Here is a 15,844-nt window from a genome sequence, read left to right on the forward strand (position 1 = left end):
GTGTATTTTAATAAAGTGGCTCAGGCCAAAAATAAATTTTATTTGGATACAATTTTCAAAGCCCAGCATGATCCTAAAGTAATTTTTAAACTAGTTGATTCAGTGTTAAGGGGTAAGAACATAAGAACATGCCATACTGGATCAGACCAAGGGTCCATCAAGCCCAGCATCCTGTTTCCAACAGTAGCCAATCCAGGCCATGAGAACCTGGCAAGTACCCAAAAATTAATTAATTTATGATGATTTGCCAGTCATTGATTCCTTCTTTCATTTTTCAAGGAGAAGGTTTTTAAACTTAGAAATTCAGTATGTCAAGATTCTTCAGGGGACAAGATACATCCTATTCAGAAAAAAATATATATACTGTATATAAGCTAATGCCTATGTATTAAGGTATACCATTACAAAAGTATCACCTTATATATAATTTTTCTGTTTTTATTTGTTAATATTTTATTTTTGTGCATTCAAATGGACTAACAGCAGCCAAACTACTTCCTCATATACTATGTTTCTATTAATTATAATTTACTATAAGGAGTTAATAACTAGTAAGATTATTAAAGCTGCCAGACCAGTAATTTGATGAAAGATCTGGAAGAACTTTTAATTAATCATACTATGAAGTTAGAACAAAGGAGGCTAAGAAGAAATATTATATCACTAAGAAAGTGACTATCGCCTGGAATAGCCTAAGAATAGAGGTGACTGTTCCAAACAATGACAGAATTCAGGGTTACATGAGCCAGATAAAGAGAGTAGTGGTAATGAAGGGCAATAACTAACCATTGAATAGTGTGTGTGATAGCACAATAAGTAAGGAAACTAGGAATACTAGATCAGCTAGTGGTCCTTATCTTCCGATAAGTGTTAGTTTCATGGTTACAGAACCAACTTCCAAGAAATCCTGAGCAAATGCAGGACAGTATCCTTTTACTGCTCTTCTGCTTTATTTTTTAAAAGTAAGCATCATAAATAAAAATTAAATTTTCCAAGGACAATCAGGATGGTAGTCCTCACATAGAGGTGGCATCTTCAGAAGGAGCCCCAATGCGAAAAACTTGTGTCAAAGTTTCTAGAATTTTGACTAGGCACACTGAGCCTGCCCAGCATGCCCTATACCACGGTCCACATGGGGTCCTTCTTCAGTCTCTCTTTTTCCTTAGAGCTGTAAGCCTTGCGGTTTGAGTGAGTGAGCTCACTTTGGCTGTTTTTTGGCCTTGTGTGAAAACTTTGCTTTTGTCGTGTTTTTGGCGGGTTTTTCCTTATTGTTCCGACACCAGGTCCCATAGTGTCTCCTAATCAGGATTTTTGGTGATTCGGGTCAGTTTCCTTTCGCAGTTGATTCCCCATGGCAGTGGTGCATCAGTGCCTGCCAGCCATCAACACCCCGCAACCATCGTTTTCAGTTCATACCCTTTTGTTTCATCTGACATGGCCATGTCTGTTGTTTTGCGATATCCCGGTGCCCAAGGACCATGTCCATCATGGATCGACATTAGATGTGTGTCCTCTGCTGGGGGCATTGCATGACATCCGGGGTTGCCATTTATGCAACCAGTTGACCCCGAAGGGACATCGGTTTTGACTCGACAAGATGGAGCAGCTCTTCGTATCAAAGAAATCCGAGCCATCAACATCGGCATCGGTGGCTTTGGCATCAAAGTACCAAGGACCCACACTGATGGACACTGAGCTATCGCATCGGTGGGACTGTTGGTTCCATCGATGCCATCAGTGGATGGGGCGCCGGAGACCGACCGTCATCAATCTCCTCCAGGGCGAGGACATTGGGTTCCTCGAAATCGGCCTTGGTACAGGGGAAGGACTGGGCCGAGCATCAAGAGAAGCCAAAGAAGCATCAGCACTGGTCCCTATTGATGCACGGTGCAGAGCACTGAGATGCACCAACTTTTTCCGCGATGCCCCTGAAGCGACCCCAAGGCAAGAAATGCCAATCCTCCATCAGTGCCGGTGGTCTGCGACTGTCTCCACCAGTCATGATTCCAGTCATCAATCCACCTCAAGACTCAGAAGAGGATCTGGCCACCCCTCCTTCCTCCCAGTCAGTATTGGCATCAGCCATTGTTCGAGGAGGAGCTACAACTCTGAGTCCAGATAGCGGTGGACCAGGCACTGCAGGGCTTCGCTCCTGTGGCACCGACGGCACTGGACCTGGTGCCACCCATCCTCATTCCACTTCTGGAGAAGCTCAATGTGCTCCTCAGTGCATTACCTGTCCCAGCTGGCATTGGTTTCCGGAACAGTATCGGTGCCCAGCGGGGCACTGAGGCCTCCCCCTACTGATACAGTGGTTGGCGCCGTTCCTCCAAGGAGGAAGCTCCACCAAGGCCGGCAGAGGCCTGCCACCCCCCTGTCACATTTTACTGGTGCCTGCACCTCTGGACGAAGGCTGAGCACCCAGGGACCCATTCTCTGTGACTTACAATGAGGATAAGGAACCCTATGACACCTGGGGGGATGATATTTTAGAGTCCTCCTCCAAGGGCTCCGAGGGCTCTGAGGATCTCCCTTCAGACCCTTCTGCTCCAGAGAAGCAAAAGAAGTCTTCGCTTGAGGACTTAACCTTTGCAAGTTTTCTGAGGGTGATGATGAAAGCCATGTCTTTTCAATTATTAATGGAGAAGGATGCCAGGCACAAAATGCTTGAGATCCTCCAGTTCATGGAGCCTCCTAGAGAGATCTTGGTGGTCCCAGTACACAAGATCCTTAAGGAATTGCTGCTGAGGATATAGGAACACCCGCTTACAGTGCTTCTCATTAATAAGAAGCCAAAGGGCTTCTTATTAATAAGTCTAGAAGACGTGAACGAAGAGTGGGTGTCTCGCAGGAATGATGGCTACTACCTGGAGATAATACCCTTATTCAATAAACATACACACGGTTAATGCGACTCCAACATTGCTCTAAGACTCAACAGCAAGAGGAAATGTGGAAAAAAGGATTTGCATTCACAAAAAAAGCGGGGATTAGCTTGCTTGTTACAGCAGTTACTACCCCAAACCAAATAAGCCTGATACTTCACTTTCAATGCATATCCAGCATAGCTCTCTTCTTCAACGGCAGGGGAGAAAGACCGATACTTCACGCATATCCAGCAGAGCTCTCTGCTTCAATGGCAGGGGAGAAAGACCGATACTTCACGCATATCCAGCATAGCTGTCTGCTTCAACGGCAGGGGAGAAAGACGATACTTCACGCATATCCAGCATAGCTCTCAGCTTCAACGGCAGGGGAGAAAGTCTGCTACTTTACTTTCAATGCATATCCAGCATAACTCTCTGCTTCAATGGCAGGGGGAATGAGGAAAAGTGGATCTGTATACAGACAACAACCAACAAGGACTGAATTACATAGTCTGGGTAAACAAATAAGCGTGGGTGTAGCTTGCTTATTGCGGTGGTTACTACCCCTAACTAATTATGCTAGATATTTCACTTAGATGCAGTTCCAACGCTGCTCTCTACATTAATGGTGGGGGTGGAAGAGAAATAGAACCAAAAGGTTACTAAGAGCCAAGAGAAACAGATAAGTATGAGAAAAAAAATGCGAAGCTTGCTGGGCAGACTGGATGGGCCGTTTGGTCGTCTTCTGCCGTCATTTCTATGTTTCTATGTTTCTAAACTGGGCCTACCTCATCCAGAAGGTTCCCTAATTAGCTGCCCCACCAATTGGTGGTGGTTGAATCTGCCCTCAAGAGGGCCAAGTACTTTCGAACTCATTCCTTGGTGCCCCCAAGGTAGGACCACAGAGCGATGGATGCTCTTGGGAGGAAGTTATTTTAAGGAGCCATGCTCACTGCCCACATTGCTGTTTACCAGCTCTACATGAGCCAGTACTCGCGGGACATGTGGAAGCAGGTACAGGAGGTGGCTGAGTAGCTGCCTCAACAGCAGGAAGACATTCTCATGTCACTGGTGCATAAGGGCCTGGAGTGCAGAAAACATGAGGTCCATGCGACCTACGATGTTTTCAAGATGTCATCAAGAGTCTCTGTAGCAGGAATCGGCTCCCGCAGAATGGCATGGCTGCGGCCTTGGATCTCCGACCAGAAGTACAGGATTGACTTGCTGTCTCTACAGAGACAGGGTGAAGGATGCTATGGCCCAACTTCAGGACCACCTTGAAACTCTCCAATACCTCTTCACCAGCACTCTAGACCCATTCTCCTCTTCCAGGAGGCCAGAGAGACAGGGGCCAAAGGAATCTTTCTTTCGCCAAAGGAAGTACTGTCATTCGCACCCTCATTCCTGTCCACACTATCACAGCTGCTGGGGTTGTCCTAGGCAGCAGAGAGCCCCCAAGCTCCAGCCAGCTCCTCAATCAACTCCGGGGATGGGGTTTTGACTGGGTCATAGGGAGCATAGGCTAGTTGCCCGTACCCGGAATGATGGATCCTCCAGTCAGGAACAGGCTGATTGCCTTGCCAGAGGACCACCATCATGGCAGAGATCCAACAGAGCCAGCAAGTGTCAGCCTGGCACATGTTGAGGCTGTTGGGTCATATAGCCACAACAGTCCATGACACTCCCTTGGCACATTTACACATGCGCAGAGCCCAATGGACCTTGAGGTAGCAGTGGCACCAAGCCACTGAGAACCTCCAGGTTTGCATCCAAGTCACCCCGTCTCTCCAGGACTCATTGTCCTGGTGGTGGGTACTTTCAGATTTGGAATGGTGGATCTCTTTTCGAAGTCTCCCTACCCAAATTGTCTTAACCACAGATGCATCCACCCTGGGGTGGGGAGCTCATGTAGATGGGCTCAGCACCCAGGGCCTTTGGTCCGCTCAGGAACACTCTTGTCAAATCTACTTCCGGGAGCTTAGGGCAATCAGGTACACGCTATGGGCTTTCAGAGATTGGTTGTCCAACAAAGTTGCCTGATCCAAACAGACAACCAGGTAACCATGTGGTATGTCAACAAGCAAGGAGGCATGGGATCATACCTACTGTGTAGGAAGCAGTCCAGATCTGATCATGGGCCCTGTCACACGGGGTGGTATTCAGGGCCATATTCCTGGCCGGGACAGAGAACATGGTAACGGACAGGCTGAGTCGAGCCTTCAGACCTCACGAGTGCTACCAGGGGGTAGCAAATCGGATATTCTGCCGCTGGGGGATCCCAGACGTAGATCTGTTTGTGTCCCCCTGCAACAGGACGATGCCTCTGTTCTGCTCCATGTACAAGTCAGAAAGCAAACCAACCTCAGATGCCCTTGCCCATCATTGGGGCAAGGGTCTTCTGTATGCATATTCTCTGATTTCCTTAGTGGTGAAGACTTCTTGAAGCTTCAGGAGGACAGGGGACGATGATCCTCATAGCCCCTCATTGGCTGAGACAGGTCTGTTTTCCACTCCTACGGGAGTTGTCCATCCAGAGATCAGTCTAGATGAAACGCCCATCTCTGTACAGCCTGTAGTTGTACGTTTCATGTGGGGCCTGTTTCAATTGAAGCCTCCACTAAGGCTTCCCACTGTGTATTGGGACCTCAACGTGGTATTAGCTCAGCTGATGAAAGCTCCTTTTGAGCCAATGTGCACCTGAGATCTGAAGTACCTGATCTGGAAGGATTAACCTCTCAACATCCATTTTTGGTGGTGGTCACTTCAGTATGCAGGGTCAGTGAGCTCCAGGCCTTAGTGACTTATCCACCTTACACTAAGTTTTATCATGACAAGGTGGTCTTGCATGCGCACCCTAAGTCCCTGCCTAAGGTGGTGATGGACTTCCATCTTAACCAGTCAATCATCCTGCGAACATTCTTTCCCAGGCCCCATTCGCATCAAGGCAAACATGCACTGCACAGTTTGGATTGTAAGTGAGCCTTAGCCTTCTGCCTGGAACAGATAGAAGCCCATAGACAGTTCACCCAACTTTTTATTTCTTTTGATAGGAATAGGTTAGGCATTGCTGTTGCCAAATAGACACTATCCAATCTGCTAGCAGTTTGCATCTCCTTCTGTTATGCCCAAGTGGGGCTGCATCTTGGGGGTCATGTCAAGATTCATCAATGGCCCTCTTGTGAGCAGTTTCTGTGGAGATCTGCAAGGCTGCAATGTGGAGTTCTCTCCTCACATTCACATCTCATTACTGACTGGATAGGGATGGCCGACACGACAGTAGGTTCGGCCAGTCTGTCTTTCAGAACATGTTTGAGGTGTAGAAACCAACTCTCCAGCCTAGGGCCTGTTGTTTGGGTTCAGGCTATCTCCCCCTCTTTTACCAACAGCACCAGTGTGGTTATGCCCATTGGCACCTAGTTGGGTGTCTCTTGGTCCCCTTTTGTGTTGGGGAGCAGCCTATAGCTAGGGATTCACCCATGTGTGAGGACTACCATCCTGCTTGCCCTTGGAGAAAGCAGACTTGCTTACATGTAACAAGTGTTCTCCGAGAACAGCAGGATGTTAGTCCTCATGAAACCCACCCATCACCCCATGGAATTGGGTTTCTCCTATTTTTTATTTTAATTATAATTCTATGATACAAGACTGGAGAGGGACCCTGTGTGGACGCGTGGTATAGAGAATGCTAGGCATGCTCAATGTGCCTAGTCAAAGTTCTAGAAACTTTGACATAGGTTTTTCGAATCAGGGTTCCATCTGATGACATCACCCACGTGTGAGGACTAATATCCTGCTGTCCTCGGAGAACACCTTTTACAAGTAAACAACTTTGCTTTCTCATAAAGACTGTTTTCCTCACCTTAAAATCCCAGATCCAACTAGAATTCCTGCAACGTTGATTAATGCCACACCACTGTTCACTATATTTGGATTCTGAACAACTCCAAGTAGAACAAGTGTCAGTAATTCTCCAACCAAATGAGGCACTAGAACCACTGCAAAGAAACATGCAAACCTGGCAGCCTCCGGGTGCAGCCCAACAGTCCTGTGAAAATACAGGCAGAAAATTAATTTATGGCATGCAAGCATATAATCTTAATTTTACTATCTGACTATAGTAAAATATATGGCAAGACAGTAATCGTTTTCACTGTTGGGCTGAGTTTTATAACCTTCCACAGAAGGTATGGGTGCTTAGTTTCTGATATAAATCTAGAGATACTGCATTCTTTAGCTTTAAGTTACTTTACACCCAGTGTTGTAAAGCAGGCCTTATAAAATAATCAAAGTGTTGACTCTGGATCAACATACATTTTATTTAGAATTAGCAAATGCTGAAGGAATTTTTTTTAACTGTGGTCTTAATCCATTCTTCAAATGGTAATGGTGACTGGAACAGTGTATTTCTGTTTTGATGAAATAAAGGGATTTATATATAAGCCATGCATTTTCTTTACCCTCCCACCCCTGAGCACAGCTGCTACTTTATAAATGAGAAGTCCCTGATTCTAGAAAGCCATTATTTTTCATGTCAAATAGAGTAATTATATCAACAAAATCAGTTTTTATTTATAACAATGTTCCCTGATATTTTTGTTATTTTTCTTTAAAACTTAATTAAAAATGGAGAAAAATGAATAGCATCTTATTTGAATGAAAATATCACATAAAATGGATTTTTTGGGAAAATAAAATACATTTTCATGAAAGTTGTATATGTTTTAGTCTCATTTCTGGCATAAAAATGCTAGACACATGCAGAAATATTTGATTGTAGGCAGCTAAAATCGGTGTTCCCTTCAGTAGGAATCTTGTTAATGCAAATAAAGACATTGGAAATTATTTTGTGAAGGAACAGTGATTAGAGTGAGACTTTGCAAACCAGGCCCTATATATTAGCTGGTTTCACTCCTTTTGCCATTGCTTCAAAGTTCTTTACAGTATTTTTCTTCTTTATTTGCTCCCACTGTCCCATGATCCAGACATCTGTATCTGGAAAATGGGGAAAAAATTCATTTTAATAATCTCTGGTAGATAAATTTGCAATGAATATAAGGGTAACATGCAGTAAGTGTGGTTGGTCTCTTAGAATACAGTACCTGCATGTCATCAGAATGCCTAAGAAAATGCAAAATGCCCTCCTTTGTACAAATATTTCTGTGTTTAATGTAGCATTTGTTTGGCAGTGCCTGTTTTCTTGGTTAGTACCACCAAATGCAGTTCACTGCATCTTTTGAAGGAGAATTCCAATAAAACGTTTTTTGGCTAGTTTTCAGAAGTTTAACTTTTTCCCTTCATTGATATCCGAGGTACATGATACGCATATGACATGGAAAGGAGAGATATTTTTTTCCCTGTGGTTTGGAAGTTAAATCCCGGTTCTTACCAGTATATAAAGATGCTGAAAATTGCCACACTGAGGATGCTGAAGGGGAGAATATGTAGTATATAAGCTAACAGCATTTGCCACCTTTGGTAAAGACCATCTTTGCTCTCCTGGTCACTTATGGCACGTAAGGCAGGAACTACATTAAAAAGAAAATAAGAAAGCAAACAGTTAAACCTTCTATCAAATCAGCACTAGTAAGATATTAACATAGTAAATGTCAGCAAAGTCCAGAATAGTCCATCCAGTCTGCCCAGCAAGCTGTTTGGGTTTGTGACTGCGTTTCCATGAAGGGTCCCTAACAGTAAGGAAGCCCCATTCAAGCCATAAAGGGCAGGTGATGGCCAGACCGCTCTCACCCCAATTCTATTTATTCATTCCTTCTTGTGGTGCACAGAGGGCTAGCCCCAGCTATAGAAGCAAAAACGTTTTGACTGCTCTTGCCCTTCCACCATTGTGAGCAAACTTGATCAGATTTCATTGAAGTAATGTAAACAGGCAGATAGCTACACAATATGGGGTAGATCTTTAAAAAATACACGATCGCGTACTTTTGTTCGCGCACCAGGCGCGAACAAAAGTACGCTGGATTTTATAAGATAAACGCGTAGCCACACGTATCTTATAAAATCCGGGGTCGGCGCGTGCAAGGGGGTGCACATTTGTGCAACCTGTGCATGCCGAGCCCAGCGCATGCTGCCTGTTCCCTCCGAGGCCGCTCCGATTTCGGAGTGGCCTCGGAGGCAACTTTCCTTCACCCTCCCCCCACCTTCCCCTCCCTTCCCCTCCCTTCCCCTACCTAACCCACCCCCCCTCCCGGCCCTATCTAAACCCCCCCTACCTTTGTTGGCAAAGTTACGCCTGCTGAAAGCAGGCGTAACTTTGCACGCGCCGGCCGGCAGCCCCGCTCCGTGTTCCGGTCCCGGGGGCTGGTCCGGAGGCCTCAACCACGCCCCCGGGCCGGCGCCACACCCCCGGGCCCGCCCCGAAACGCCGCAGCACGCCCTCAAAACGCCACATCGTTTCAGGAACGCCCCCGACACATCCCCTCCCCGCCCCTTTTCCAAAACCCCGGGACTTACGCGCGCCGGCGGCCTATGCAAAATAGGCGCACCGGCGCGCAGGCCTTTTAAAATCCGTCCCTATGTGAACTTTAAGATATGCTCAAATGGTTCCTTTGAATGCACCATTGCTATTCCATGCAGATAACCCCCATGCAGAAATATTTTACCAAAAGTTGCTAGAATTTATTTTGGTTATTCATTTCCATCCTCTAGCCACTAGAGAAACTCTCGGCTGAATTTTAAATCGGCCACGCGCACAAATATTGACACGTGTGTGGCTGGGCCCTGCGCACGCTGTGCGCATTTTCAAAAGGACCCAGCCACGTGCATAAGTGACAATGCACGCATAATTGACAGGCCCTGAAAAGGGGGCGGGGAGGGGCAGGACGGAGGCCGGCCGGGGCAGCAGCCATTAGCCGCTTAGCCAGATTATAAAATCTGGTGCGCTGCCCACAGATTTTATAACATGCGCGCACATTATAAAATCGGTGAGTCCATGTGTGCATGCCGGGAAGCGCGCGCACCTTTTAAAATCTACCCCTCTGTGTTTATCCCACTCCCCTCTGAATTCTGTTATCGTTCTTGCCTTCACCACCTCTTCTGGGAGGGCATTCCAAGCAACTCCCACCCTTTCCATGAAAAATATTTCCTGATGTTCCCGTGTCTACCCCCTTGGAGCTTCATATTTATTTATTAGTCCCCTGGTGCCAGGCTCTAGGCAATGTTTCATGAAAACATAAAATAACACACAAAATAATACAGACATCTAATCCATTCAGTAACATAAACTAGCACATTTAAGCATAATTGGATTTAATTTAATTTAAAATAAATTTAAATTTAAAATAAATTAATTTAAAATAAATAAATAAATAATTGGATTTAATTGAAGAATAAAACACTCGTGCCCATGTGAGATGAATGCAATGACGATTAGAATTGGGTCAAGTATTTTGCTCTCAATATCAATACTACAAATTTGGATAGTTTCAATGTTTTACTTTTCCAAACTATTTTTTTAATTTAGTAATACATCTTTGTAACCAACGAAACAAGAGACAATTAAGAAGAAACAATTTGAAGCATCTGGAAAGATCCATCATTCCCTATACCTCTAAAATCCAACCCTGCCATTATTCAACATCAGGCTCAAAATAGTTTATGCATGTAGTAGGTGCAAGAACCTGGTCATTAATGTATGACTGCAGATAACTAGTAGTCTTTCCTATCTCTGAATTTATATTCATTATGACTTAAACCTACAGTACAATTATTGTATTGTTTTCTTTCTTTTATAGATTTATGAAGATGCTCTTTTCTTATCCTATTTTCTTTTATCTAAATCAGATCCAGATCATATGTTGCTCTTTTCACAATACTGCATAATGAGAGTCCAGACCCAACAAAAGAGCCACACAGATATAATCAACACACACAAATAACCAGACTAAGAATTACTATACCATGAATCCTAGGTTAAAAAGGAGACAGTCTATGACCATGATCAGGTTCTGTAGTATCAAATAAATTCTATATCTAAAGCCATGCAGAGAGCTAGAGGCTTTGCTAATGTCATCTGGTGCTGCCGTTATTAGAAGGGGGAGAGAGGGAAATGAATGCTTCTAAGTGTGGAAGCATGGAGAGAAGGTACTAGACAGGTGGTGGGGTGGCAAGAGAGTGTATGTGCTGAGCGGATGTGGTTGAAGAGAGTGTATGCTAAGGGTGCAGAGAGAAAGGTGCTGAGCAGTTGGCAGGGTGGAAGAGGTTGCTCGATGGATGTGTGAGAGAGAATGCTGCACTGCAGAAAGAGCGCAGAGATTAGGTGACACTGGTATGCTAGGCATGGAGTGGGGGGGAGAAGAAGAGAGAAGAGATGCAGAGCAGGGAGAGAGAGAGGGGAAATGTTCAGCAAAGAGAGAGAGATGCTGTGCCAGAGCCAATGTCACCAAAGAAGTGAGCATTGTGCTAGAGCTGCTGCCAGTAAATAATTCAAGAGAAGGGGGCACAAGACCGAAGGCTCACCTAGGGCAATGTTCCCTCTAATTTCTGACATGCTATGTGTGCAAAAACTTTGTTGTGTGCAACTTTTCCAAAACTTAACTTAATGTTGTGCATCCAAACTTACAACTCAGCCTACTGGAGTTAAAAAAGAAGTGAAGACCAAGTGAAATGTTAACATGTTTATTTATCCCAGGACAAGCAGGATGCTAGTCCTCACATATGGGTGACGTCATCCACGGAGCCCTTAAGCGGGAAAACTTCTGGCAAGTTTCTAGAAGTTTTAAACTGGCTGCCTGAGGCTACTGAGCATGCTCGGCATGCTATGATATTTCCTGCCACAGGGGTCTCACTCCAGTCTTCTTTTTTCCGCGCTGCTAGCTGCATCGCGGTTTCCAGGAGCCTGTGAGTTACCTCACAACAATCTAAAAAATTTTTCAAACTTCTTCCCTTTACGGGTCTTACTCGGTTTGTCACCGGCTGGTGACAAACATCCTACTTTCTTCACGAAGAAGGAATCCGAAATCATCGACGGATGTCGACCGAAAAAACTTCCGGATTTAAAAAATGTCCGGCCTGCAACCGGACTATGTCCATCACCGACCCGCACGTCGAGTGCGTCCGTTGTTTGGGAGGAGACCACGACATCGCTTCTTGTGCCCAGTGTCAAGAAATGACGGCGAAAGGTAGGAAGCTTCGCCATGAAAAAATGGCTCAGATTTTTCAAATCAGAGCACCGACATCGCCATCGACCTCGACTAGATCTTCCCCGATAGGCGTATCGAAGAAGATACTTCTCAAGAAAAGAGTCCAACAAGGTTCGGGAGATGCTTCCTCGCCAACCCCGTCTGTGGCATCGTCCAGATCCGTTTCTGAGATTCGTACCAAACATAAACACCGGAGACATCACGCGATTCCTCCGTTGCCACCGCCGGAAGAACCGGTGGCTAAACAGCGGAAGTTGTCATCGACCTCGGTAATCCCTGCAGAGGAATCGACACCGTCGACATCCGTGACGGACTTAACAGCCTTGATTAAGAAGCTTGTCGCCGATGCCATGAAAGAAGCCATCCCGGCGGCATCTCCAACACCGGCCCTGGTAGGACCGATGCCGACCTACGGGTCGATGCCGACTCCTCAGTCGATGCCGGCCATCGGGCCGATGCCGATGACTCCATCGATGCCGACTACCGAGTCGATGCCTTCCTCGATATCGATGCCGGTGCCATCGTCCATATCGATGCCAGTGCCGATGCCAACGTCATCGTCCATACCGATGCCAATCTCGGTGCCGATGACTGCTGCAGCTCTATCAATGCCGATGGACGTGCCCAGCTGCTCTTCAACGATGCCTGCTGCTCGATCGATGTCAGCAGCCTCATCGTCGATGCAAATCGCACATCCTTCGATGGAATCGACTAATTTACATTCTTCAATGTCCACAAGTGCTTCCAGACCAATCTCCTCATTGATTCCCATCTCCATGTTCTCCTTTCTCACTACTTCACTTTCTACGGCTGCACAACCAGCTCCACATTATACCTTAGCTCCTTCTGCAGCTTCAAGCCGGGGAAAAAAGGCAGCAGGAAAATCCAAGCATCCAGAGATTCCCTCTGAGAAAAGACTACATGCTATCCTTACCAAAAGATATCATGATCTTTTATCTTCCTTGCCTTCATACCCTGCGGAAGAAAGTGATACCAGTGATGCGGTACCGGACATCCAGGATCCTTTACCAGGACCCTCTGGAGTTGCTCCATCTACAATTCCAAGCCATCCTTCATATCCTCAACCAGCGGATACATGGTCTGATACACAATCGGAGTATTCTTCAGAGGAATTTTTATCAGAAGGTACTCCGCCACAGACCAAGAAGCAATCCCCTCCTGAGGATTTGTCTTTTGCTTCTTTCGTTCAAGAAATGTCGGAATCCATCCCTTTTCAACTTCAGGCAGAGAAGGATGACAGACAGCAAACACTGGAGATTCTACAATTTGTAGATCCCCCAAAACATAACCTAGCAATTCCAGTACATGAAGTACTACTCCAACTTCAACAACGGATTTGGGAGCACCCATGTACAACACCGGGAGTTAATCGTAGAATTGATTCTACATATTTAGTCCAAGCAGCCCCAGGCTTTGAGAAGCCACAACTACCACACAGTTCATTAGTTGTGGAATCTGCGCAAAAGAAATCAAGAAGGTCCAGAACTCACGCTTCTATCCCTCCTGGGAAAGATAACAGATTCCTAGACCTTATGGGGCGTAAGATTTACCAGGGAGCGATGCTAAATTCGAAAATTGCTGCGTACCAACTGTATATGACGCAGCATCAAAGAAACCTGTGGAAGCAGATTGAGGAATTTCTACCCTCTCTCCCTCAACAGCAGCAGGAGGCAGCACAACAGATTGTGCAGAAAGGTCTGGATGCGGGCAAGCATGAGGTGCGAGCGGCGTATGACGCGTTTGAGACTTCTTCCAGAACGGCAGCTTCAGGCATCAGTGCTCGAAGATGGGCCTGGTTGAAGGCGTCGGACCTACGTCCAGAGGTCCAGGATAAACTAGTGGACTTGCCTTGCCTGGGCGACAACTTGTTCGGAACAAAAGTACAAGATGCCGTAACGCAGCTTAGAGAGCACTCTGAAACATTAAAGCAGCTCTCTACGTTGTCCCATGACACTCCTACTCACCCTGCCCGCAGGCCGCCACGGCGAGACACCAGACGACCTTTCTTTAGGCCGAGAAGGTATTACCCCCAGACCTCAAGACCACGCTCTACAAGGCCTCCACAGCGCCCTCAGCAGAGACAGCAGAGAGCTGCAAGGCCACAGCCTCCGCCCCAAACTGCTTCCACCTCTGGCTTTTGAAAGCAGTCCCGGAGAACAGAGCCAACCAAACCCCTTTCCAGATTTACCAGTAGGGGGAAGGATTTCCCACTTTTACAACGATTGGGAAAATATCACCACAGATCAATGGGTCTTATCCATAGTTCATCAGGGTTACCACCTAGACTTCACAGCTCCCCCGCAGGAGTTTCCACCACAAAACTCCTATCTCGAACACATCCCTCAATTACAAATGGAATTATCTACTCTTCTGAAAGCAAGAGCTGTGGAACACGTACCACACTCACAGAAGGGAAGAGGATTCTATTCCCGGTATTTCCTCATTCCAAAGAAAACCGGAGGACTTCGTCCCATTCTAGATCTCAGAAATCTCAACAAATTTCTAAGAAAAGAAAAATTCAGAATGGTATCCTTAGGCACCATTCTTCCTCTCATACAAAAGGGGGATTGGCTTTGTTCTCTGGATCTCCAAGACGCTTATACTCACATACCTATTTTCCCACCTCATCGCAAGTACCTAAGATTCAAGGTGGGACACCAGCATTTCCAATACAGAGTCCTACCATTCGGCCTAGCCTCAGCTCCCAGAGTATTCACAAAATGCCTAGCAGTAATAGCAGGACATTTGCACAAACAGGGTGTTCATGTCTTCCCTTATCTAGACGATTGGCTAATAAAAAGTCAATCTCAACAAGGGGCGCTTACTTCTCTACATTACACAATAAAGGTACTGCACAAACTGGGATTTCTCATCAATTATCAAAAATCCCACCTGCAACCATCTCATCTACTCCAATACATAGGAGCAGAATTAGACACAAACCTCGCACAAGCTTTTCTTCCAGAAGACCGTGCACAAACACTGTCCCAGTTGGCGTACTCCATGTCCACACAACCGCAAGTGACAGCTCATCAGTTTCTAATCTTACTAGGCCACATGGCATCAACGGTTCATGTCACTCCGATGGCACGACTTGCCATGCGACTTACCCAATGGACTCTTCGGTCGCAATGGATCCAAGCCATTCAACCACTTCATTCTCCCATCCAAGTAACCCACCAACTTCGCTCATCGCTAAACTGGTGGACAATCAAGGACAATTTACGCAAGGGCCTGCCTTTCCAAAAGCCGATCCCTCAGATAACGTTAACTACAGATGCATCCACCTTGGGATGGGGAGCTCATGTAAACTCTCTTCAAACTCAAGGAACTTGGACAAAACTCGAAGCCACATATCAAATCAATTTTCTGGAACTTCGAGCTATACGTTATGCGCTGCATGCGTTCAAGGACTGCCTTTCACACAAGACTGTGTTAATCCAAACAGACAATACGGTTGCCATGTGGTACATCAACAAACAGGGAGGTACGGGCTCGTATCTCCTTTGTCAAGAAGCTGCGCAAATTTGGGACTGGGCCTTGAATCACTCAATATTGCTACAGGCCACTTATCTAGCAGGAATTCAAAATGTGCTAGCAGACCGACTCAGTCGGCAATTCCAACCACACGAGTGGTCTCTGAATCCCTCGATAGCGACCAAGATATTCCAACGTTGGGGACAGCCAACAACAGACCTCTTTGCGTCGCACCTGAACCACAAGGTGACCAACTTCTGTTCCCTGCACAAACAGAAGCACCAACCAGCCGAGGACGCCTTTGCTCGCCCTTGGAACTCAGGC

The 15,844-nt window shown here is 46.1% G+C and overlaps 1 protein-coding gene across 1 annotated transcript in view; it reads right to left on the reverse strand.

Moving 5' to 3' along the window:
- The window catches only part of ABCG5 (ATP binding cassette subfamily G member 5), a 63,785-nt gene that overhangs the window by 14,197 nt on the left and 33,744 nt on the right, over window positions 1-15,844 (reverse strand). Inside the window, exons 10-11 of the mRNA XM_029593330.1 lie at window positions 8,254-8,392; window positions 6,727-6,912 (exon numbers count right to left, since the gene is read on the reverse strand). Of these exons, the coding sequence (XP_029449190.1) occupies window positions 6,727-6,912; window positions 8,254-8,392 (325 nt within the window). The remainder of the gene's footprint in view (window positions 1-6,726; window positions 6,913-8,253; window positions 8,393-15,844) is intronic.

Source organism: Rhinatrema bivittatum, chromosome 3, assembly GCF_901001135.1.
Source record: "Rhinatrema bivittatum chromosome 3, aRhiBiv1.1, whole genome shotgun sequence".
In the NCBI taxonomy this organism is placed as follows: Eukaryota; Metazoa; Chordata; class Amphibia; order Gymnophiona; family Rhinatrematidae; genus Rhinatrema; species Rhinatrema bivittatum.